The 24,444-nt window shown below is 37.0% G+C and overlaps 1 protein-coding gene across 1 annotated transcript in view; it reads left to right on the top strand.

Annotated features, from left to right (window-relative positions):
• LOC122346577 (phospholipid-transporting ATPase VA-like) overlaps positions 1 to 23,974 on the top strand; it is a 248,915-nt gene extending 224,941 nt beyond the window's left edge. The window contains 15 exon segments of the mRNA XM_043241304.1: positions 1,000 to 1,561; positions 5,992 to 6,095; positions 7,020 to 7,146; positions 7,503 to 7,687; positions 9,768 to 10,040; positions 10,042 to 10,108; positions 13,039 to 13,115; positions 14,766 to 14,828; positions 14,830 to 14,856; positions 14,858 to 14,893; positions 15,627 to 15,827; positions 16,420 to 16,500; positions 16,729 to 16,833; positions 18,852 to 19,039; positions 19,796 to 23,974. Of these exon segments, the coding sequence (XP_043097239.1) occupies positions 1,000 to 1,561; positions 5,992 to 6,095; positions 7,020 to 7,146; positions 7,503 to 7,687; positions 9,768 to 10,040; positions 10,042 to 10,108; positions 13,039 to 13,115; positions 14,766 to 14,828; positions 14,830 to 14,856; positions 14,858 to 14,893; positions 15,627 to 15,827; positions 16,420 to 16,500; positions 16,729 to 16,833; positions 18,852 to 19,039; positions 19,796 to 20,528 (2,829 nt within the window). The 3' untranslated portion in view covers positions 20,529 to 23,974.
• Positions 23,975 to 24,444: the final 470 nt, after the last annotated feature.

Genomic DNA, 24,444 nt, shown 5'->3' on the forward strand with positions numbered 1-24,444 from the left:
GTGTTTTTTTGGCCACAGTTGAACTTCCTGTGGTGGTTTTCTGCAGTGTAGAGTTGGAGCAACGTCCTGTTTCTGTGTAAAAGATACTAATTTATCCTCTACTAATTTATGTCTCAAAATCTAACCTTGACTAAGTGTGTATGTAAGACCAGGCGGATGCTGCTATAAGTCTTGTCCTCCCTTCATTATATACGTCTGATCATGATCTGAGTGATTTGCATTTGGTGTTTGATTAAATTGATGAAGGATTAAAGTTCTGCTGTTATTCATTTACATTAACCTGCAGTTTCTGTAGCACGATTCTTTTGATTGATCCTCACTTCTGAGAGCGAGTATCTGTGCATAAATGTAGTGAATTCATTTAAATTTGTTAAACACAATCTTAATTAAATCTTTAATAAATGAACAGATAAATAAGCGTGGATGAAAATGTAATTCATCAAACCAAGTAGCATCTACAAATTAATAACTGCTCTAGTACTTACTAAAGTTTTCTTAAACCATTTTTGTAAATATTTTTAACCATTTGTTCTCAAGGTGAATATTAGTGGATTCTCTTCACACCAGTTTTATTTTAGTGTCTAGTTTGTGTGGTATTAAGGGTTTTGTTAACTTTTGTAGTTTAATTTTTATTTTAGTTAATATTTTACATTTTTATTTTAACTTTTTATTCCATTTTACAAACATAAATTTGTATTGTTTATTTTATTTCAAGTGCATTCTAATGGTTTTAGTTTGAGTTAACTGGTTCACACAGGTGCCCTTCTTGTAGTCTTGTACATCTTTCATTTAAAATAAACTTTGTTTTGAAATTTTATTTGAGGCTCTTGAGTTCATACTGCAGTATGCTTAAGAATTCAAAAACTTCTTGAGGTTAATATGCCTTGCTATCTTTTATAGAGTGATTTACAAATCATCCTCCCAATTGGCAGCGATATAAAATGCACGCAAATATTTAAGGAGTTTTGTTTTGACAAATGCTCTTTGGATCTTATCAAGGTGCGTCGCTACGAGTTGAAGTCTCCAGTGAAGACCATCGAGGACTTCATCAAGCGCTTCACTCCGAGCCGCCTGACCTCTGGCTCCAACAGCAGCAGCTCATCCAGTCTGGCCACCAACCGCTCGTCCTCCCATAAAGTGGGCTGCAGCATGCTGTCCTCCCCCTCGGCTGAGAGCACGCTCACCAAGCTGAACGAGGAAAAACGTCCGGAGCATGACCTGCAGCATGCCTTCAGCCCCGTCCCGCACAACTTCGATAAAACAAAAGCTTTGGCTCAAGATGAATGCGAGCTCAGATATGAAGCGGAGTCACCGGACGAGGCTGCACTGGTTTATGCAGCCCGGGCCTATAAGTGTGCTCTTGTCGGTCGTTTGCCAGATCAGGTGACCGTGGAGCTTCCACACTTGGGCAAGTTGAGTTTCGAACTTCTGCACACACTGGGGTTCGACTCCACAAGAAAGAGGATGTCAGTGGTGGTGAAACACCCTTTGACTGAGCAAATCACCGTCTACACCAAGGGTGCCGATTCAGTCATCATGGATTTGATCAGACCAGCCACAGGTACGCCAACATTGAACGCTTTATTTCTAGGGTTCAACACTTTGGCTGCTCTGGTGCATATGAATGCATCGCAGCGTGTTTTTAAAATAAGAATTTTACAAGCTTAAAGTGACACAGGTTTGTGTCATTTCCCCGTCCCAAAGCCCCTTTCTTTCCCTCCATTTAATGTGTTTATGCACATTGGTCAAAGATGTCAAAAGAAATTTACAAAAATGATTTTATGTCCAAAGAAAGCATATTAAAAGTAAGTGCTTACTTTTAAGTTTCAAATAGGTTTTGGAGCATAAAACTTTGGTTGAAATAATGTTACATTGTCATTCATTGTAACACAATATTTTTTTTAAAAATTCAAACAAAACGTAGGCTAGCAGCAAACTACGTGACATTTTAGTGGATAAAAATGTATAGTGTATATTTTTGGCTCAGAAAAACAAAACCGAAAACCTTTTTAATGTTTTTAGTAGAAAATAACAACAATTTAAAGCAGTATTGTTTTTATGGTTAAACCCTGTTTTGTCTTTGACCCCCAAGTATTATCATTTAAAAGATTGTGCTTCATAAAGTTTATTTGGAAAAAAAAAGTGGAGAAATATTTGATTAAATAAAAAGTATAATATCATTTTGTTAGAGTAACTGTTTTCTGTTTCAATATATATTTTAAGAAGCGATCAATTTCTGTGATGAAAGCTGAATTTTTAAGGTAACTTCAAGGTAACACAATATTTAATTTTAGGATTATAAGATGAAAAAAAACCAAAAAACTTTTATTGCATAACTGCCTTGAGTGGTGCATTTTTATAAAAAATTTAATTAATTCAGCCAGTTGCCAAGTATTTCTTTATTATTTTTACAGCTTGGTCATTATAACAAAAAGCATAACTCATAACATCTTGTTAAAAAACTAATCTAAGTTTGAAGCTGCTTTTGTGACAGCTTTGCTCCAATCCATCTCGAAGCTTCTAAAAAGACACTTTCTATGGATTTCACCATCTATGATTTCAACTGTCTGTAGCTTTTTGAATTATTCTGTTTATTTTTTAATGCCTCTCCTCTTTTATATTTGGAATTCAGATTAACAAACGCCTGGCATGCTGTCAAACTTTCCCCCTCATGAAATGAATCAAATATTCTGGGTTAGTTTATTTTGAAGTTCAGTGTTGCTTTAGAACTCTTGTTGATCATGCTAAAGTTTTAATGAAGTCTGTTTTCCCCGTGCCCCAGTTAGACGGCATACGAGGCCTATTCCAGCAGAATTAATGAATAACGGCTCACAGTCAAATGGCCAAAAGTCATTTGATTTCTTTAGAATATTGAATGGATACATTTTTTTTTTTTTTTTTACGTCTCCAAGAAATTGAAAGAGAGATAGCCACCATCTACTAAGAGCAGACTGCGAGACGGTGTAATTTTTCAAGATAATGTTTTGAATTTTTCATGTCTATGGAGTGCTTAAAGTGGCCTCTGGATTTTGACGTACACTGTTGATCTATGCTGATAGACATTTGATTCCCACATAGTCAGCATGGTAAGGGCAATATGTCCCCTTCACCCAAACATCTTTTGGATGGCTTCCAGATTGTTCTTGGCTCTAGATGTAGCCAAGGGTTTTAGCTGTAATAAACTATCCTAATGGCATAGGTAGACCGGCTTGTTAATATTCCAGGCACGAGAACAGCTCCAGTGGCAGTTTTCTCTAATGCTGTGTACATAAATGACTGAACAGAAGTACTACATGCACGGCACAGCTCTGTGCTTTATATCTAAATGTCAAGATAACAGCCAAAAAAAGAGAGAAAACCAAGTCTGCTCATCTTTTTGGAGGAAAGAACAGAATAAATCGGAACATGAATTAATTTTGAGTTATTTCTTTCTTTAGTATTTTTTTCAGTATGTTACTGATTAGAAAAGAGAATTATTTATCACTCGTTTCATAAAAAGAAGTCACGTTGTTGTAATGTGTTTATATGACCTTAATATAGCAAGTGGAAAAGGTTTAAAAGCAGTAATGTTAAGTTAATATTTTTGTTAAATGCTATAGAATTTTAACGTTCAAAAGTGTGTATTTCACACATGCTAGTGGTCTAAAATAGACAAACTTCTGGTTATGTTGTTGCCATCACCCTTCCTTTGTTGGCATTTTCTGCATTTGAAAGATGATCTAAACACAAAACCACAAAAAAAAAATAATAAGAGAAATATGTATTTATTTAAAGCAAGGTTGCATAAGATATGAAGTCTATTTCGTCTTACTGCACTGACAAGTTTTATCCCTTTTGTTAATAATTTGTAATATTATTTAAAAAAACTATTATATTTGCTGCATGAAAAGAACTGGACTAAGTAGTGGAGTAAAACAAAACACATATTCAGGCAAAAGTATATAAGTCTTAATAAAATAGCGTTGCTTCACAAGTACATTAATTTTTCTTTCAAGGATATTCCGAGTTTTACATTGCTCTCTGTAGAAAAAAACCTGAAAGTCAGCACGAAATGTATTATGGATTTCATTGTCAGCAGTTCATGCATGTTTTTTTGCTTTCATAACTTAATGGGGGGTTTTTTCAGTATTTAAAACATTGCCTTACCACAATCAACTGAGAGCTTGCAATAATTTTTAGGTGCACTGCTCATATCTTAAAATCCAATCAACAGCCAATGAATAGACAACAGTACTATTCATAACTAATTGGGGTTTTTTTGTTTTTGCACAGAAAAGCTTAGCAAGTTGTTTTCATCTTTAAGATTGGCTATACTTTGTTTGTGTGCTTGTTTGCTTATATGTTCATTACAAAGTCAATGAGACTTTTTCGACTATGTGAACAATAAGCTAGTGCATGTAGTTATGTAATTCCTCTTTGCTATGTATTTAGCGGCAGCATGGAAATATGTTTTGAAACCCCAGGTTTATTAGTGTCAAGCCTATGTTGGGGGCAGCTGGCATAAAACTGCACACATACACACCCAGACTGTGCCTCACTACGGACTGTGAAGCGTTTAATGCACATAGACACACAAGCTCAGTGTATATTCCTGTACTTTCGGAGCCCTTTTTCACCTCTGGGTGTGGACTTCCAATTAACGCAGCAGACCAACTAAATGTACAGTTGCTCCATTCAGAAGCAGTGGGACGTTTGCCATGCTTGTCTAATGACACAATGCACACAAAAAAAAAAACAGACTACAGGTGCCGGCCTGAGCCACACAGCTCAAAACTTCATTGACATAAAGCTGTCTTGCCCAGCAACCGTAAAGATCTTTCCAGTCATTATGTAACGTTTTAGAATGAAGGACATAGACAAAAATGTTCCAAAGTGTGTTCCATTACCAATGTTGGAAAGGACTCCATGTTTTGCTAAGGGAATGGCAATCGTTTCCGTCTCTTAGAAATGAAAAAAAAATAGGTGTGCAATTTTTGTTTCTTTAGGTTGCCATAACCCTGGTTAAATTCCAAGGCTGAAGTTGCTAGTTATTATATAATACATAATATCAGCCATGTCTAACCTCTTTTTTTGTTTTGTTTTGTTTTGTTTTGGGGATTTTTTTGATTTTGCTTTTGTTTGATTAGTTGGTTGTGTTTTATTTTAGTGTGTTTTGTTTTTAGGCAAGCTTTAATGGTAAAGTAGCAGTTTGTTGTCTTTTGTTTTGTTTCGGCTCAGTAAAGCTTTCAGCATTCTCTGCACATACTTTTACTTGCTTTTATACATGGTTCTGAAGCATTAAACCTGGGTTCATAGGTCGTCCTACCTGGAGTGAGCTGTGGAAATGAAAGATACTGCTTTACTTGTTTTGCTAGTGGTTTAAGAATTCCCCACTTAACCTTTTGTATACTGCTGCATAAGTAATGAAGGCTTTAATGTACTTTTCCTTTTTCGCTCTTTGAAGGGTAACGTCGGGGTGTGGTATGAGGGTTTACTTTATCTATAGGTTCATTAAGAACATTTAATACCTGAATAAATGCATCAGTCCTGGGAAAAACACGTCGAGTCGTCCCAGTTGCAGGGGTGGTGATGAATCATTCGGTGAAAATGTGAGGTTTGGCACTCTCGCCTCCTCGTCTTGGCTGACGGTCGTCCATGTTGGGAAGTGATCATCCCAAACAGTTTGTTCTGCTCTTCCTGCCAGGAAGCAATGCACTGAGCAATAACACGGGAGCGATAAACCTCAAAATGCTCCGTAGCCAGCTTATCCAGTCAACCTGTCAAAACACACTGCCATCTTGATTAAATCTAATGGCCTTGTTGAGAAAGCCAATGGCAACATAGAGAAACATCCTTGAAGAGGCTGAAGTGATTAGTTTAGCTGTCTGCTTACAATATGTTTTTCACACTCTGCGTGTTTAATATTGGTTTAGTAAATCCTTCTCTAAATGTTAGAATATTTTGATGGATTGTCTCATTTTCTTTTTGGTGTTATTTGTTTTTGTATTGCAGATGATTGCAAAGGAAAGCGACAAAGAAAAATCTTGTATAAAACTCAAAACTACTTAAATCTTTATGCTGCAGACGGTCTCAGGGCGCTCTGTATCGCCAAAAAGGTAACATTTTTTTAAAAAAATATTTTTACAAAATGCAATATTGATATATATTTAATTGCATCTTTAATATGAATAATCAGTTGACAGCCCTTAATTTCATTTTGCCATTTACACTTTTGGTTGGACTTTACTTGACAAAAAAACTATGTGTTTGTGTTAAAGTAAAAGTGTTTTTGCACCGATGGTGAGATATTTCCCAGAATTCTGATCTGTGTGACAGATCTCTCAATCTCTGTCCATCTTTTTCTCATCTCTCTTCTTTCTCCATATCTCATGGATGGTAATATATGCTCTCACTCTCTTCTCTGACTTGTTAACTCAGTGTCTCGAGTTCTTTGTGGGAGTCTGGTTGCCATATGATGTGATAAAATGTGTTGTTCTTGTTTTTTGGTTTTTTTAAATTTTTCAACAAACTTTCACATGCTTCTATGGATCTACTGATTTCTGCTGTCATTGAAGTCTAACAAAACGTTTTGTTTCTTTTCCCCTTTTCCCTCACTGAAGCCCAGTTGTGATCTAACACTTCCTATATAATTTTAACAAAAGTATGAATTCTGTCTTTTCTTCCTTTTGGCATGCTTCATTATCACGGTTGCTAAATAGTCACCTTAACAGAAGGGAAGCCTTGAACAGCTTGCATACAATTATTTGTCACACAGCTAAGTGTGAATTCATACATAAATGGAGCTGCTTAAAGTTTAACAAGCATCTTATTGTATTAGTTTTATTTTCTCCACCTGTTTGTTTTTTAAGCCAGCAACCAGAATACCTTATTGCGTTTTCCTTTTTTCACACATCCCTTTAAAGCTAGGAGAAATTTTTAGAAACCATGCGACAACCAGTGCTTTATTAAAACCCATTTTTTGCAAATAATGCTGATGTTGCACCTCTATCGGTGATGTGATTTGTATTTGCTTGCTCCAGGTTGTCAGTAAGGAGGAGTATGCCAGTTGGCTACAGCTCCACCTGGAAGCCGAGACAGCCATACAGAGGAGAGAGGAGTTGCTTTTTGATTCTGCATTACGACTAGAGACCAACCTCCAACTTTTGGGTAATAATAGTTCCATGGCGTTAAAGGCATGATCACGCAAAAATAAAAATTTTGCTATTATTCACCCTCATGCCCTCATGTCATTCCAAACCTGTATGAGTTTCTTTCCTTTGCTGAACACAAAAGTTAACCAAACAGTTACTAGTCCCCACTGACTTTCTTTTTTTTTTTTTTTTTTTCTCCATGGAAGTCAGTGGGGAGCAGCTGTTTGGTTTCCAGAATTTTTCAAGATATTTTCTTTTGATGACAATTTTCATATTTGTGTGAACTGTCCATTTAATATCTCATTTTTTTCGAAACACAGATGCTTAGTACCAGATGCTTTAAAATCTTTCTGTCTGTCTTTTATAAAAAAGGAGCAACAGGTATTGAGGACAGACTTCAGGATGGGGTTCCCGAGACCATCGCCTCTCTGAGGAAAGCAGGCCTTCAGATCTGGGTGCTGACAGGAGATAAACAAGAGACTGCCATCAACATCGCCTATGCCTGCAAACTGCTGGACCCAGAGGAAGAGATAATCACTCTTAATGCTGACTCACAGGTATACCCAGCATGCACTGCTGCAGTCTCTCCTCATGGGCTCTGCTCTTTCTCCTCACTTCCTTCCGAGGTTCGGTCTTCATCTAATGACTGCTTTGACAAACAATTGATCTGTTGATTTACTTCTGCAGTTAATCATTTAGTCAGATTCCTCATCTCCAAACAATATGAAATTGAAGGCCACAAATAATCATTAAACTGAATTTGAAAACCAATTAGTTTCAGTTTGGAAATGTCTGAAAGAATTGATTTCCTTGAAGTGTCTCTGAATTTTTAAAACTATGGGGAACTTTGTTTCGCATATGGTTTATTAAAAAAGTAACTGTTACTCTCAGGCTGCCCACTCCAGCTGACAACTTGCCTGTAACTGCAGAGTTTGCGAAAATGTTTAATATCAGTTCTCACAAGGGGTTGAAAGCCATTTATAATTCTATTATATCTTTGGTGTAGATTCTCTCTAGGATCTTGTATTTAATTATTTATTCTCTGATTTGATTATTGTTCTTGTTTTGCTTTTTGCAACCAGGGATGACAGAAATGTCTGAAGGTATTGCCCATAACTCGTAGGCCTGATTGTTCCAGTTGAAAACACAAACTGTAGTTCCATTTCTCCCACTATTGTACTTTTTTTTTTTTTTTTTTTTTTCTCCTTCTCCTTACCCATCCATTTTTTTTTTCTCCTTATCCATCAACCTTTATGAGTGTTTTTTCCACTATGGACACTTTAATCTCCCATGGGCTGATTACTTGTGTTTTTTTGTTTTTTGTTTTTGGATCATATTATTATAATAAAATTATCTAATCCCTTTTTTCCTCTTGGGATTACTCTCTTTGTCCTCCTTATTTGGTTATCAAATAGTATATTTAGTTAGTTTAATTATCAGCAACTGCTGTTAAGATTTAGAGAAAAAAACAGCAGTAAATAATGTATTATGTATTTTCCAGTTCTAATTAAGTCAGTATTAATGTCTATTGATATTCATTTAATTGTAGCATGTTACTTGAATGTTTTACCGGGACATGAACATGGGACATCCAAAGCCCAGTGGTGCTATATGTTGACACGCTCCCCACGAGGCTGTCAGCGCTGATATGTTATATTTAAAGTAACATCAGTCATGACCATTTTTATATTTATAAGATTTTTTTAGTAATCTATAATTATTACTTTAAATAAACTTTTTAAATAGAATGATATTGCATATATTTTTTTGCAGCTAATCTAATGAGTCAGCCATCAAAAGTCCATATCAGGCATACACACAAAAAAAATATTTCGTAAGGTAATTTACTTGGACCTAAACAACCAAAGGTGTCTATATTTGAAAAAACACCCATATATCAAACTATTTGCAAACTCCCCTGCATGCCCACTATTAGACTGTAGGCGTTTCCCTCACAGAACAGCTAAGCTGGCTTGAATGAACTGATGTTTCATGATTTTGTCTCCTTGGTGAACACGTGAAGCTTCCACATGAGTTTTGTTTTGAAAAAGCACACAGGCAAGGAGCTGTCATACTGGAATGTCTTAATCACTGACTTGCTCTATTAGTCAGAACTTTTTCTTTGCTTAAAGGGAGAGTTCACCCAAAAATAAAAATGGTCATCATACTCTTGCCCTTGCGTCATTATAAAGCTGTATGACTTGTTTTCTTCTGTTGAACAAAAGAAGATATTTTGAAGAATGTTGGGAACCATGCTGTTTGAATTGGTATTGAAGAAAAAAGACAATTTGAGAATATCAGTCTCTGATTTATTTATTTTTTGTTGTTGTTTTTGTCACTGAAGAAAGAAAGCCATAGAGGTTTGAAATCATATGACTAAACAATGACAACATTTTCACTTTTGGGTGGAGTATCCTTTTAATAAAGGTGATTTGGTACAGTACTGTGATAAATTTGATACTTTGATAAATTTGAAATATAATTAGATACCATAATTTTGATCAGTTTTGTTCCATTTCCGAGCAGAGTCATTTTATTTTTATAACTTCTCTCTTTGCTAGATGTTGCTTAACTTGCATGAGAAATTTGATGTTTTATGACCTTCCTGATTTTTGTTTGAATGTGAACTCTTACTAGGAGGCCTGTGCTGTATTGCTCGAGAACAGTCTGCACTACATCCAGGCCAAGTTCCTTTGCAACCCACGACCAGATAGAGACTACGCTGACATCCACTTCTCTTCTCCGGTGTGTTCCCCGGCTTCCTCTGGTCACTCCAGCCCGTTCCTGGTGCATCGGCTAGGGCTGGTGATCGACGGTCGAACCTTGGCCTACGCACTGGACAAGAGTTTGGAGGACAAGTTCCTGGCCGTGGCTCGAAGTTGCAGGTCCGTTCTATGCTGTCGCTCGACGCCCCCTGCAGAAGAGCATGGTGGTCAAGTTAGTGCGGAACAAGCTCAAGGTCATGACTCTGGCAATAGGTAAGTGCTGGATTTGTTTGCTCTTTTTTTTAAACTTAATGTAGTGTTTGTTGCAAATGCGAAATTTCAAGTGAGTTTTTAACACTGTTTTGTTTGGCGGAATTTAATTTGATTGAATTTAAAATAAATAATAATTTTTGAAAGCCAGGTCTGCAAGTGATGAGCCCCTAGTGGCCAAAAATCACACTGCAGCTAAGTGATGGTGCACACAAAAGAACTTCACTGTCTTCCACAGTATTATTGGTAGTGCCCGTGTTTAAAGGAATAGCTCGCTCTCGCATTGTTTCAAGAGCTTTACATGATCTTTTCCACGCAATTACGTAAACGAAGACTGAAGCCTTGAAAGCACACTAATAAGCACCATTAGAATAATAAGGAAAAATTGTCTATCTAAAAAAGTCTATCTTTTATAATTGAAAGATTTTATTTCCTTCTTTCAAAAGACAACATGGATCCGTTTGGACATTTACCTTTCAAAAGCGTTTTTTAAAAAAATTCCCTGAAAATTCTCATTGTTAAATTGATCAAAAGTGACAGTAAAGACTTATCACTAAGGCAAATGTTTTATTTAGAAAGTCCATTCATACATGTTTTTAAGAAGTACTCAAAACAAAAGAACAAAGTAGGTTTTCGCTTCAAATATACCCGAGTTGTCCTTGAGTGGTAGCAGTGTTTTTAAATGATTCATGTGAATGATTCCTTTCTGAATCTAGCACTGGAGTACAGCTCACTGATTCAATGGGAAGATTATCAGTGCATTATAATGTACCACTTTTCAAAAGCATTTGCATCCTTTCTGAAGCTTGAAAGCTTCAGTCCATTTATTGTAATTGCATGGAAAATTGCAACTAGTACAAAATGTGTCCTCAGATGGGTTTGAGAAGACATGAGGGCGAGTAAATAATTGCTTGATCTGTCCCTTTAAGCAGTAACTGGTTCTTTCTTTATAAGGAGCACAAAATGGGTAGCGTAGATGTTCTTTTTTCGGTCGTTTCTCGTACTTTTTGCTTGGCAAGTTGAATTTGGAGATTAATGGTCCCCTGTGTTGCCAAGTAAACATTTCAGTGGTGACTGGACAGCACGTGTCTGTCCTTTCCCCAGCGCAGAATGCCACATTTACAAGCCTACGCAGCACTCTGGGTAATTATCCAGATGGCTTTAGGGAGGGAGAGAGAAAGAGAGAGATACAAGGTGCATCAAGACTGAGCCACCTGCCTGCAGAAAGAGCGGGTTACCTCAGGTCATTCCCCTACGCCTTAATAAAGATTTTGTAATTCATTTATGTCTTATGGAAAGACAGGTTTTTTTTTAACATTAACACTGTCGTTTTAGATGGGAAAGAGGGAGGAGTGCTCAAACGAGCCTCAGCGGTGCTGTAAATAAACTGCTTCGCCTCAGAATTGACAGACTTCATTGCTGAATGAATCAGAGCCTTGCCGTCTTCTCCGCATGACCCTAATGAACGGACATTTATGGTGTACAGACACGTTCACAGCAGATGTTACCGGTTCTCACGCTAAGCATGTTTGCTTTGTTGGTGTACTTCAAATAAAGGTGGTCTTGTTGAATTTGGCTGCCATGTTTGTTTGTTTCAGTTTGGACAAAAGCGACTGACGGTCTCAGCGGGCTATTACTTTTCTATATACTTCAAAGCCTACTAGATTTTTAGCTTGAAAGTGAGCTTTTGATGATAGCTTGGGGTCAAGTCAGCACTGTGCCTTATGCCTCAGGCAACAGGGGATGATTTTAAAAACCACCCCAAGGCAAATTTAAAGGTCCAAGATAAACATCTTTGAACACTTTATCTGAAGTACACTCTCTCACCATACAAAAGTTTCACACAGAATGTTGTCAGTTTATAGTCCGAATCATGTAATTAAACTGTTGTTGTTGTTCTTGTTGTTTTTGTTGGCTTTTCCAAAATGGCCAGACCTTTTATTCTCAAGACTAATATTTTAATTATATAATAATAATTTGCACCCATTTTATTTTATTTGGCTCTTCACCACGCATTCAGGAGCTCTTTTTAGCAACATTGAGCACAATTGCTGACCTTTACCCTGTTTTGTCTGATTATTTATTATATCTTACTACACAAATTTTCCTGTGATCAAATATTCTGCAGGATTATGTCTCTGTTCTGACTTGATGCGCTTATCTTCAAACAGTTTGGCCTGAGGCTTTTCATGCAACAGTCAATCAAAAATATTCTAGGGTTATGAATGTTTTGTCCGTTTCATAATTGTCTTGATTTCACACTCCAAGAATCAAACACAAAACAGCCTTTTATGGTGCTGTAACTAACTATTAGTCTGCTTCCTACTATATAACTATTAAAAGTAAAGGCTTTAGATGCTGCTTAAAGCCAGCATTTTTGTCATTGCACCCTTTTCTGGTTGAGGTTTCAGTTAAATCGTTTAACGCCGCGCCCTGTTAAGTTTGCGTAGGGTTTAATTGAAGTTTAAATATTAAAACGATTACATAGAATAAGATTAAATAAATCCAAAAAATTAGATTTCAGTCGTTAATTTGAAGCAGTTAGATCCTTTGCTAGTTAAACATCCCTATACTAATTTGCTGCTCAGACTTGATGAATGGAATGTAAATTTAGCATGACTGCCCTCTCTTTGGGTTCCTGCGTGATTTGACTTTGTAGTAAGCATTTTTCAGATGTGTAAAAGGTGACATTGATGTAAAGTCATGTCACCCTGCTAATGCACTGTGTCATTCCAGTTAATTTCAGAAACCACAGCTTGTTTCTGGGCTCTTTTGCGGATAATTTATGTTGTTTATTTTTGCCAGCAGAGCACTTTGCTGCTGATGCAATGTTTGCATTAATGCAGTCTGACATTGTGCAAAGTGAAACGGAATTGATAACTCGCCCCTCATTCTCACCCTCTTTTTGTCTCTGTTTTTCTCATTCATCCTAGGTGACGGAGCAAATGATGTTAGTATGATCCAAGTGGCAGACGTAGGGGTTGGGATCTCTGGACAGGAGGGCATGCAGGTAAGGACAAACTAAAAAGATCAAGGACGTAATACTGACAAAGGTCTTTGAAAGAGGATGGTGGAGCCGTACATTGTGGCAACATCTTATACTCTGTCCTGTGCTCTGCCTTAAGTGTGCAGTACAAGAGGAATGAACATTGCAAAGCAGGATTGCAGAGTTAATGCACCAAGGTTCTGGATATACATAATTCATGTTTTATAAAGATATTTTGGCCAAGATACAGAGACAGCCTGTGCTCAGACAGTTAATAAATGGTACCTTACACCAGTGGTTCACGACCCAATTATGAGTTGCAGTCTCTTCTGATAAGGTAAGCAACAGGGAAAATAACCCTTAATACAAATAATTAAATGCTTTTAACCGTATTATTAAGAATAGTTACATATTTTATATTTTGTTACAACATAAATTATACTGGAAACTGACTCTTCCCCTGTCTTAAGGACAGTTAACCTAAATGCACTGCATGCAGTGGCAGCAGTTTTGCTTTGTTTGGTCAATATGTAGCATATGGTTGCTTCAGAGGATCATTTATACAACTTGTTCGTCTCTGGGAACAGCTTTTCTCATTCTGGTTTCTCAGAAAATCTTTTTCCCACAAATGGTTTACCCACCCCCCTCAGCTCTGTTTTCAATGGCGTGCCTACATAATATACATCCTGTTAAGGTGAGAAGAGAGACAGGAAGCGCCATGAGCTCATCTGTTTGACACTCTTGCCTCATGCGTCATGCAGATTAATTAATTCAGCGAAAGATCTGGACGTAATGAGGCACCATTCTGTGTGCCAAAGTGCTCTTCTTATCCAAGATCTCGTTGAGGTCAGCGCTCCGTATTAACAACCCTAATGAGAATCTGTTTATGACTCTGTCCCATAGACCATAATGTACCAAACATAGTAGGGTAATACAGCTTTTTTTTAATAATCTCACCTGCTTTTTTATGCTTTCATGATGTGGAGAAAATGACAACGAGGATGGAGAACATAGCTGATGCTGCTGTCAGGCCAATTCTAACTGATTAAAATCCCAAACGCCATTAGAGGCGACAAGACGGTATCTGTCACGCTGATAGATGACATGTTAACTGCCTGACGCGTGCAGCTGTCGAAAACCTATGATAAAGAATAGATGGGTGATGGACGGGGGATCGTTTTCACCAGATTCCAGTCAGGAAGGCTTTTCTTTTTTTTCTTTCTTTTTTTTTTATGCAAAAATGTCCTCACAAATGTTTTGTCACCAGACTGATGTTAATCTTTTGTCTTGTGAATGTATATGGATGCCATGCCACCCTGTTTGTATGTGTCTCACTTGATAGATTGTGGGCCTCAAGGCAGATGTCGTCCAAATCCTGTTTATATGAATGTGTTTACGCTCAATAGGCCAACATGTAATATTATAGGAAAGAAGTGCGATTTTTATTTTATTTAAAAAAATGTTTATCCTTTTTAACAGTAAGATTATGTAACATATAAATTTAACATGTATACTTCTGCACAAGTATAAAATAAAACCTATTTTATTGTTTCTTTAAAGCTTTACTTATTCATGCACTAGTGGGGTCCATTGTTTTGTAAAAGTAGACCGTATTGTAGACAGAACTCGTATTAACATTAACTGTCTTCATTGTTCTGTTCATTGTTTTCTAAGGCGGTGATGGCCAGTGACTTTGCCCTGCCACGATTTAGTTACCTGCAGAAGCTGCTCTTGGTTCCACGGCCATTGGTGTTACTCTCGTCTACGCCAACATGATCTTATACTTCTTCTACAAAAATGCTGTGAGGAACTAAAATTTGCTAATTTTCTGATTTATAGTTAGGTTATTAACCACTGTGAAGGGATTTTAGAAAACAATATGGCTGGAATAGCGGATAGTAGCTGCCTGGAAATTTTTGCAAAAATATAGTGTCACACTGAATGAGGTTTATTTTGTAATAACGACAAAATGTATATTGATGCATATTATACTCGCATGGTAAGAAATACCAGTCATAAGGGTCCATTTTTTCAAAATTGCGATTTATGCGTTTTCATTATACATTTATTACATCAGATTTATTAAGTTAAACTGAATAAATAAGCTTTCCATTGATGTTTGATTTTATATATATATATATATAATTAATTATTTTGGATGAGATTAATCATTTGACAGCACTAGTCACTTCTCTAAAAGTATTTATGCTTTAAATACAGATACCCTGTACTTCAGCCATAATTAAAAAAGATGTTCTCCTCCTTCGAATTGAGTATTTCAGAGAGCTGTGTAATAATGCAGTTTAACAGGTTGAAGTTTCATGATGTGAATAGTTTATAACTAGAAGCTCTTAAACGTTGTTGTCTGTTCTTCATATATTCGTTGATTAATGAAGATCTATTCCTGGGGAGGTCCTAGAAACGTCTTGGACGTAATGAAGATGCATGACTTATAATGAGGCAACAGCTGCAGACCTCATTGTAGATATTTCTCACCTTTTTTTCCCCTCTATTGTTCTGTCTTTCTCGCTCTAGATGTTCGTTGCCCTCATCTTCTGGTATCAGTTCTACTGCGGGTTCTCTGGGTCAGCCATGGTTGATCAGTGGTACCTGATCTTCTTCAACCTGATGTTCTCCGCATTCCCTCAGCTCATCACCGGCACCCTGGACAAAGATGTGTCAGCAGAAACCCTGCAGGAGTTGCCGCAGCTCTACATGAATGGACAAAACTCAGAGGTACATGCTGATTGGACAGAACGTAATTACACCGTCCGTGAACTGCGTAAATTGAATTATAATTGGGAGCGAAAAGACTATTGAAAGTGTGATGTAAATGATAAATAAAAACCCATGAACAGCGTTTTGCCACATGTATTCACACATGAGTTACCCGTGGTTTGCAGCATCAGCGCTTTTCTCTATAAGCAGATGAAGTATATTACCCGTGCAGCGCTTGCCACAGTTATTGCTTTGATTGTTTTTTGCTGACCCGTTTCAAAATAGGTCTTTTATTCTGTGCCGGGTTTCATGAGGAAGAAAACAGCACGAGCAAGAGCAAACATTTTATAAAAACCACTAATCATCTTGAGAGTGGTAAAATTTTGCAACCTGGGATAATTAAACTGCAGCGGTTGCCTCTGCTTTGCTAACCATATGCCTCTGCAGAGGTCTTCCTTTTGATTTGATTTATTTGATTTATCACAAGCCGTTTATTTGCGTTCTGTGACTCCATTAAGTGGAACATCTAATGACATTAAAATAAAACACGGTCGTCTGGAATCGTGGAATGGTTTGTGCCTGGATCTGATTGTTTGAATTTCTTTTACAGGAATATAAACCCTACATGTTCTGGATGAACATGATTGATGCCTTCTACCAAAGCCTCATCTGTTTCTTCATCCCTTACTTTGTAAGTTTGATTAGAACATCAAATAAGAGAAACTTACTTCAAGCAAGACTTTGCACCGATCGTGTCTTTAATATTAGTATGTTTTGTCTATTACACTGGCAGATTTTTAGTTTATAATTAACCCCTCAAAGTAACACTTTTTTTGCAGTGTGTTGTGCATGTAAAGTAAAATTAAAAGTAGGGTGTGTAAGTAATCCTAAGTGTTGTGTGCATGTCATATATTTGCAGGCTTACGTTGACTCTGATGTGGATTTGTTTACATGGGGCACTCCCATCACCACCTTGGCACTCTTCACCATTTTGCTGCACTTAGGCATAGAAACCAAAACCTGGGTGAGACTTTTTTTTTTTTTAATATGCAAAATGTAATAGAATTTAGTGCCTCAAAATCACTCGTAAAACTCAATCTTTGTGGTTCTTCTGTACTGTTTATGTAGTGTAAAAACGGATGTGCACTTGGTGAGGGTCTTTGGTTAAACCTACTTATTCTGTTTCTTATCTTAAACACCATTTGCAAAAATACTGATAAGAGTAGTGAAGTCTATTTTCAGTCTGATGTTCCTTTCTATATATCGATTGAGTAGTGAGCCATTTGTTTTTTCAAGAATGTCCTTTTATGGCATTTTACAGGTATAATGTTAAATGTTGTTTGTGTATTAATATTTTTATGGTACATGGAATGTTTTTAACATTATTTACATTCTAATTAATTATAATAATACAAGAATTATATTTTAATAAAAATAAATAAATATTATTGTCATTCAACCACTGTATAATATGAATAAATAATATAATAATAATATTTTTATGGTACATGGAATGTTTTTAACATTATTTGCATTCTAATTAATTATAATAATACAAGAATTATATTTTAATAAAAATAAATAAATATTATTGTCATTCAACCACTGTATAATATGAATAAATAATATATAATGTAATATTTAAAAGAAATAGTTTTTTCTTTGACAATTGTATTCGGTTTAAGTCTTTAAAAGATCTTAAACTTCACTAAATTATATATGTTTATGTATGTATATATATACCCGTGTGTGTGTATATAATATTTGTTTTATAACTGTTCTGATACTGACTTTGTACTGCTATGGTATTGTTTTCTTTAACATCTTTGCAGCTAGCCCATTTTCTTCATATGTCATTGTTGCTTAAACTTCCTCTAAAACAATCTGTTAGGGTGTCGCAATATGTATGAGTACATATACATCTTGTGTGCAGTTCATCTGACAATGGTTAGGATTTGGAAATGATGAAGTGCTTTAGCTTTGCTGAAATCAAAAACCCATCTCACACACGTGTACAGAGAAAGCAAGCAAGCCTTTCCTTTCTTTTTCCAATTACAAAATGAGGCTGAACTCTGTGGCAAGGAAGACCAGGATGACGCTGACACGGCCAGAGACATTTATGCAGGGAGCCTCCGTGATTGGTTTGAACCGGGAGATACTGCGCCATCAGGAGCCATACATCAGCCTGACAGCCCATGCAGGCAGCCTCGGTCCTGCCCACTGTGCTCGTCTCTCTCGCTCACCACGGTGGTGTACACATGGCCGTCACACACAGGGTGGCCAAAGCTCATAGTTGATTTTTCCGACCCGTGTCCTGTGGCGTATTGCGAACTGCATTTATGTATGTGTGCAGCCCTTACCTGATTCTCTTCTATTTTTTCCTCTTTTCTTGAGTCGCTGTTATAGATTTATGAGCGTGAATTGGATTAGAGCTTTTTCCATTACACTGGCGCTGTAAATTTTCAGCTGACAAGTTTCGGTGCGTGAAAAATGTCCTCTGCAGCCTCACTGTCTTTCCGGACGTGATGATGGCTTCTGGTGTGAAAGAGGCTGTTCTTCACAGTAAATGGCTCAAGTAGAGAGTAAACGTTTCCAATAGTTGGGCTGGCAGCTTTGTCGTTCCACGTGCAGCCCTGGAAAATGAACACACGTACTTGAGAGAGCGAGTAAACGCCTATTAGGTTATTATAGGTAAGGGCTACATTGAGGCCAAAGCTCATGTGGAAGGTCGTGGCCCTGCGCTCATTCGAAGCGAATGTGAATTTCCTCTCGAAGTCCATTTCAGTTTCAAAATTGCTTTCGTTACAGCTTTACTTTTGCACAGCCGAAAATCATAAACTTGGAGACACAATTATGCAATAGTAATGACTACATGTTTGATCGAGTGTTCTCAGGTTTCTTAGTCCTCACCAATAAGTGTGAAATGTGAATAATGTATGACACATTTTGAAGTTTGTTCTCATTTTGAGTCATTGTAACTACTTCAGGCAATTTAGCAACTCTTTCTTAACCCTGCCTTGATTGTCTGTAATTATTTCACAGACGTGGATGAACTGGGTGTCGATTGGCTTCAGTATAGCTCTCTTCTTTACTGTGGCGCTGTGCTACAATGCTTCCTGCCCAACCTGTTTCTCTCCCTCCAACACTTATTGGACCATGCAGAGGCTGCTGGGAGACCCTGTGTTTTACATTCTGTGTGTTGTCACACCTATTGCCGCTCTTCTTCCCAGGTATATATTTAATTTTTAATAAACCCTTTTGGAAGTATTTTATCTAAATTAAAGTTAATTGAGCAAAACGTTTATTTTGCACATCACTTTATATATTGTCATTCAAATGAAGAATATTTTTTTGTTTACGTTGGTTTTGGTGCAATAACGTTTTGCAGTTTAGTTTAGTGCTTATTTAAGAATTTTATGTAATTAAATAACTTCCTAATATTAACATTTAATAAATTACTATATTATTAATGACCACAGCTTAAAAAATTGCAGAAAAATATTTTAATTTCCTTTTGTAGTTTGAGTTCACACATAAGGCTTAAGTCTTGTCCTAGATTTAAATGTAAGTCTGAGATGTTTCACCTGAAATAAGCTTGCACTGATTGATTGTAAAATATATCAGTGCCTTTTCTTTGTCTCAAGATACATTCCAGTTTTTTTGTTAGTTTTTTTTTTTAAGCATGTTTTTAAAATGACTTAAATGTCTTAATTAAGCTGTGGCCTAATCCTGGTTTTGTCTAAGCCCTGGGCTAATGTTATGTTATATGTTATGTTACGTATTACATTTTACAGTGTAACATTATTGAAATTGAAGTCTAATATATATACACACACACACACACACATACGTACGTAAAACAGTGTTATTTTTGTGCTTTGTAAGATCAAATTTTTGGGTCTGGTGTCTGCTGCCAGTAGCCATATAACTGCAGTGCTCATGAGAGTTTTAGTTTTTGCTGACTCTTTGTTGTTTTCTTGTCTCAGATACTTTTATAGGGCTTGTCAGGGAACTCTATTCCCAAACCCTGTCCACGTGGGAAGACAACTGGACAAACTGCCAGTGGACATGCGCAGGATCTTCCTGAGCCAGAGCCAGATGAAGCTGGGCTCCCTCGGGTCACTGTTTCCCCCCCGTGCTCCATTTTTCCCTCTCTGCAGGCCCTTTCAGAAAGACTACAGGCCCAGGGTAAAGCAAGCCCACATGAGTAGCACCAAACAGAAGGAGAAAGCTATATCCAGCCCCATCCCATCAAAAAGCACGGAGATGCGGGACACGCCTTTAAGCTCAAAAAACTCTGACAACCATATCACACTCAACCTCAGAATGCAGGAAAAAGCTCCATCCTGCAGACAGGGCTCGGGCGGCCCTCTATCTGAGAACTTACACTGCATAAAGGAACCTTCGAGTCCCGCTGCAGGCACTCTGCCGTACACCAAAGACACTCCGGCCTCCAGGACTATTTTGGATAGCACAGGCTTGGAGGCCCCGCTGAGCCCGACAGACCTCTGTCCGGTCGGGCTGCTCACCTCCACTCCCTTGCTTCCTCAGGCAGAGACTATGCAACTCACAGCGCCAGTCAGCTTTTTTTGTGGGCAAAAGCTGGAAGACGAGGACCATTCAAACCAAAAGTCCCTGCTGAAACAGGCCAGGGATGTGGATCACAAGCAGTCAACTAGCTGCCTACAAGAACATTCACTCAAAACAACATTTCTATGATGCTTTCTACCTGTTACGCTCATTCAAATTTGCACGTTAGCTTTAAAAAAAAGTGTTATTATATATTCAATATTATTTTATGAAAGATATAGGTTGGTACTACGTATATAAATATATATTTTTAGATGTATAAAGTTTAGTTTTTGTTTTTTGAGAGAGAGGCCAACATATGCAAACTGGATGGCCTTATGATTAATGACTGACTTTTTATTTTTGTTTTCTTCTTTTTGTTTTTTGTTTTTTTTTTAAACATCTCAAAAGTGGAGGAGGTTTGTATCTCGATGCAGAGGCAGTCCAGAGACATTCCTTTTATCTGTTTATTTGAACCTGGATGTTCTGGTGCACTTTAAAGAACTTCCTGTCCTACCATTAGACACTGCTGATAGCACTACACGCGTATTTCCCCATCCCAGAACAAAAAAATCATCTAGCCCTTCAGAGTCAGTAGCTACAGGAATTTTGGTAACGCTTTACGAAAGTGTACATGAAGTCCTAAACGATTAAAGGCATGAACTAATCAAGAATTAATAATGTGCGAGAGGAGTCAGCAACAAAACTACTTTTACATCATGCTAGTGAATATTTGTTGTGACCTCACGTTCACTTAAATCAAACGATTTCTATTACAAAGAATGTGATGTGGCAAAACCTGCTCTGACTTTCATTAAACGTGCATGATTGTAATGCCTGAATAACATTCGCTTCACATCTACCGCTTTAAGAACATTATTGGATAATCACACTTTATCATTTAAATGAATAATCCTATTTATAATCTAATTGGGGCTTTTTTGTTACTTCGAATTCTTTGTCATACAGCTAATCGAATGCCTTAACTATCAAACATGTATTTAAAGTGGCCATTATTCACATGATTCCAGCCATATCTCATGCTAGCGCTTAATTGGTTCTTGATTAGTCTGTGAGTTCATTCCTCATTAGTTAAACTATTTGTTCAAGTAATAATGCATGATTTATGTACCCTATTTGTAAAGTATTGGTGGAATTCCTTAAATATTCGGTGAATTGTTGTTAGATCCCCTGACGATCTTAATTAGTGCTGAGCAAGAGATGCACTCTACACTTGTTGATGCTGTCTGAAGGACTATGCATGACGTTGTACTCTATTGTGTTCCATTATTGAAGCTCTTAGACATCTGCCAGAGTAAAATGTCATCTCACAAATCTCACACCATCATCAATACTGGCTTACTAGAGTCAACTGTACTCCATTGAGCTATTCATGCATATAGGAATGCTTCTTATGGCAGGTTCCTGCTCAAGTATTTGACTTTTTCTTTCTTTTTTGCTGCTGCTTTTGTTTCTAAACACGTTCCTGCAGGATAGGATTTTACTTTTGCTTTTTATATATATATGTGTCTATATATATATATATATACATATATATATACATATAGTTCTATTCATTCAGTCATAGCGAAATGTGCTTTAAGAAATAGAGGCAGATGCATCAAGCTAATTTGACAGTTAAGGAGCAGAAAAGTGCGAACAGAAAGGTCACTTTCCACCATTTGTTTTAGGACGGTTTCCCACCTGATCTGTTGAGATATACAGTATGTGCGTCTTCTGCTATTTGCTATGATTGTATTTTTCTGCTGTTTATTATGTACGTGATCAAAGACCAAAGATGCAAGAAGCACAGTGCTGGAGCATTTGTACTGTAACCGATCACTTTATTAATTAGCAATTCAGTGGGCTACTCTATTAAAAGGATATTTTGGCCAAAATGACCCCTTTTTTATTATTTACTTGCTTTTGTATCATTCCAAACCGGTTTGAATTTCATCTGTTTAACACAAAATAACTTCCATGCAATTAAAGTCAATGGGACTTTCACTGCATGCACAATTTTTTTTTTTTTGGTATTCTGCAGAAGTAAGTCATATTGGTTTGGAATGTTATTGAGGGTGAGTACATAATGATAGAAATGCCATTTTTGGCTGAACTGTCACTAAGTGTCTTCACCGCTTAAGTTTGTATTCCCAAACCGGGCCTATTTTATCGTGACAGGAATCATGTATTGTATGCATTAGTGTCTCGCTCGCCCTCACGATCCCCCACAATACATTCATGAAAACGGCCCGTTCTAAGGGAATCGGACTAGTCTGTGACTTTGACTTCTCATAGTTTTAAAGCTGTAATATGTGTAATGAAAGGTTCTGAAGAACACATGGGTGGTTATCCGTTTGTTCCGCAAGACAATATTCCACAGTTCCGCAAATGTCAGGGGTGTGGCGTATTATAGAGTCCCCTAGAGAGATGCTAAAATAGTTTTTATGAGATGATTTGTCATGCTGTGCTCGCATAACCTCAAGGCCTCGCCAATCTGTTCGTTCGGGATCTCATTTGGGCAGTCGCTATCAAAACCGCTGATTTATGAACAGCCTACCAGGAGGATTATGAGATCTATTGTGCTCATTACACAACGAATGGTGTGAACAGAATGCGCTCAGACCAAAAAAAAAAACAGGGGTGTTACGTTAGCATCTCGATGGTAGTTTCCTGTCATTCATGAACTAATTCTTTCTGTATGTGTCTGGATACTATAGTAAAACCCTAAAGAAGCTAATATAAAGCACACAAGTACTTTGTCCCTTCGGTTTTTCTTCTGCACAGCTCAGGTTCAGCGTTCGCCACTTGGAGCAATATTTTCGTCTCTTCGAAAGTGTAATGTTTATAGCACCCGAAGCTTTTTTTTTTTTATTTCCATAGTTTGTTAAAGGCAACGTTTATATGTGCTGAAGAGCTTTAGTATGCGCAAGAAAACAGTTTTATATGATGTGGAATATATATTATGTGCCTTAACACTGGAGATCGCATTTGTAGACCGCAATACATACAGTGAATTTTATAGATGTGCAGTATATGTAAAAGGTATTTGGAGTTATATTAATAAATGAGGTTTGATAAAACAAAATCCTTTTGGTTTTTTAACAAATTGTGAAATTATGCTGTATTTTTGTTCTCCGGACTATATTTGTTTGTTGTTTTAGAATGGAATGTGCCAGTACTTGGATCCCAGGTTTCAGGTCTGTCAGGTTCTTGGCCGAGCATCACATGCTGTAATAGAATCCATTCACAGCTGCATTCCAGAGCCTTTCCTTAACTTCAGGGCAGATCACCAGCGGGAATGCCGTCCTTCAGAGTTGGTCATAGCACACGTGTAATCGTTGGGTGGACTTTTTGATACCCAGCATGACTTTTTTTTTTATCACTGTCACTGCCATGACTGTTTCTGGCTCATTGTACTGTAATTGGTGTTTGTTGTAGTCACACAAAGGTTCGGTTTGTTCTCGCTGTACACTCGCTATGTTGCCAGCCCTTCATGAAAACACCCGTTTCGAGTGGTTCTCTGACATTTTGGAGGGGTTTGTTAAATTGTTCGATCGTTTTGTGTTTGTTTCTTGACAAAGAACAATTCTTTATGTCGTAAAATGAAATAAATTGTAAGAAAATGTTTCGTGTTCGATTTTCTTACTCCGCGCTTTGAAAGTGTTTGAAACGTTTTGGGTCCAGTGTATAGGGAAAATACTGTATTAACTGCAGAGATAAAATATCTGTAGTTTTATTATCACTACAGTTTTAGTTTTTGTTCATTTGTCACATTAAAACTAAATGAAAATAATGTTATCCTGGTAAGTAGATTATCTGAAATTAAATAAACTTGTTTTTTTAGATAGACGCTATTTCATAGGCCAAATCTTGCTGTTAACAAACTATTAATTACTTGCTTGTATTTATTTAACTATTAACTTTGCTTCAATAAACTTCTAATATGCTGCTTATTCATTTATATTTATTAATAGTTAATAAAGTAGTTGCTAAGTTAATGTTTTGGGTATGTAGAATATAGTCATGCAGAATATGTGCTTTACATCAGCAGCCGATATGTTAG

The sequence above is a fragment of the Puntigrus tetrazona genome, chromosome 6 (genome assembly GCF_018831695.1).
Source record: "Puntigrus tetrazona isolate hp1 chromosome 6, ASM1883169v1, whole genome shotgun sequence".
Lineage (NCBI taxonomy): Eukaryota > Metazoa > Chordata > Actinopteri > Cypriniformes > Cyprinidae > Puntigrus > Puntigrus tetrazona.